Source organism: Condylura cristata, unplaced genomic scaffold, assembly GCF_000260355.1.
Source record: "Condylura cristata isolate star-nosed mole 26May11 unplaced genomic scaffold, ConCri1.0 scaffold00068, whole genome shotgun sequence".
Lineage (NCBI taxonomy): Eukaryota > Metazoa > Chordata > Mammalia > Eulipotyphla > Talpidae > Condylura > Condylura cristata.
The window spans coordinates 454,696-455,202 of NW_004567169.1; the positions used below are offsets into that span (position 1 = coordinate 454,696).

General features: G+C 71.6%; 1 protein-coding gene across 1 annotated transcript in view; it reads left to right on the forward strand.

Moving 5' to 3' along the window:
- Positions 1 to 507, forward strand: part of NPLOC4 (nuclear protein localization 4 homolog (S. cerevisiae)) — a 30,287-nt gene that overhangs the window by 7,444 nt on the left and 22,336 nt on the right. Inside the window, exons 9-10 of the mRNA XM_012734754.1 lie at positions 7 to 178; positions 272 to 432. Of these exons, the coding sequence (XP_012590208.1) occupies positions 7 to 178; positions 272 to 432 (333 nt within the window). The remainder of the gene's footprint in view (positions 1 to 6; positions 179 to 271; positions 433 to 507) is intronic.

The following is a 507-nucleotide window of genomic DNA, read 5'->3' on the forward strand; positions in this document are numbered from 1 at the left end:
GCCGTTTGTGTGGGGGCGGGGAGGCGTGAGGTCCGCTGGCCCTTCCCCCAGGACACCTACTTCCTGAGCTCGGAGGAGTGCATCACCGCGGGGGCCTTCCAGAACAAGCACCCCAACATCTGTCGGCTCTCCCCAGACGGGCACTTCGGGTCCAAGTTTGTCACTGCGGTGGCTACAGGTGCGGGGGGCGGGCGGGCGCGGGCCGCCCGCGGGCGCGGGCCGGTGTGGAGAGCCGGCGGCCGTGGGGACTCCCTGAGGGTCTCTCCCGCAGGTGGCCCCGACAACCAGGTCCACTTCGAAGGCTACCAGGTGTCCAACCAGTGCATGGCGCTGGTGCGGGACGAGTGCCTGCTGCCCTGCAGGGACGCGCCCGAGCTCGGCTACGCCAAGGAGTCCAGCAGCGAGCAGTACGTGCCCGACGTCTTCTACAAGGTGGGCGCGCAGGGCGAGGCTGCTGCCACACCTCCGCCCGCCCTCGGCCGCGTGCTGCCGCCGCCCAGGGAGCCC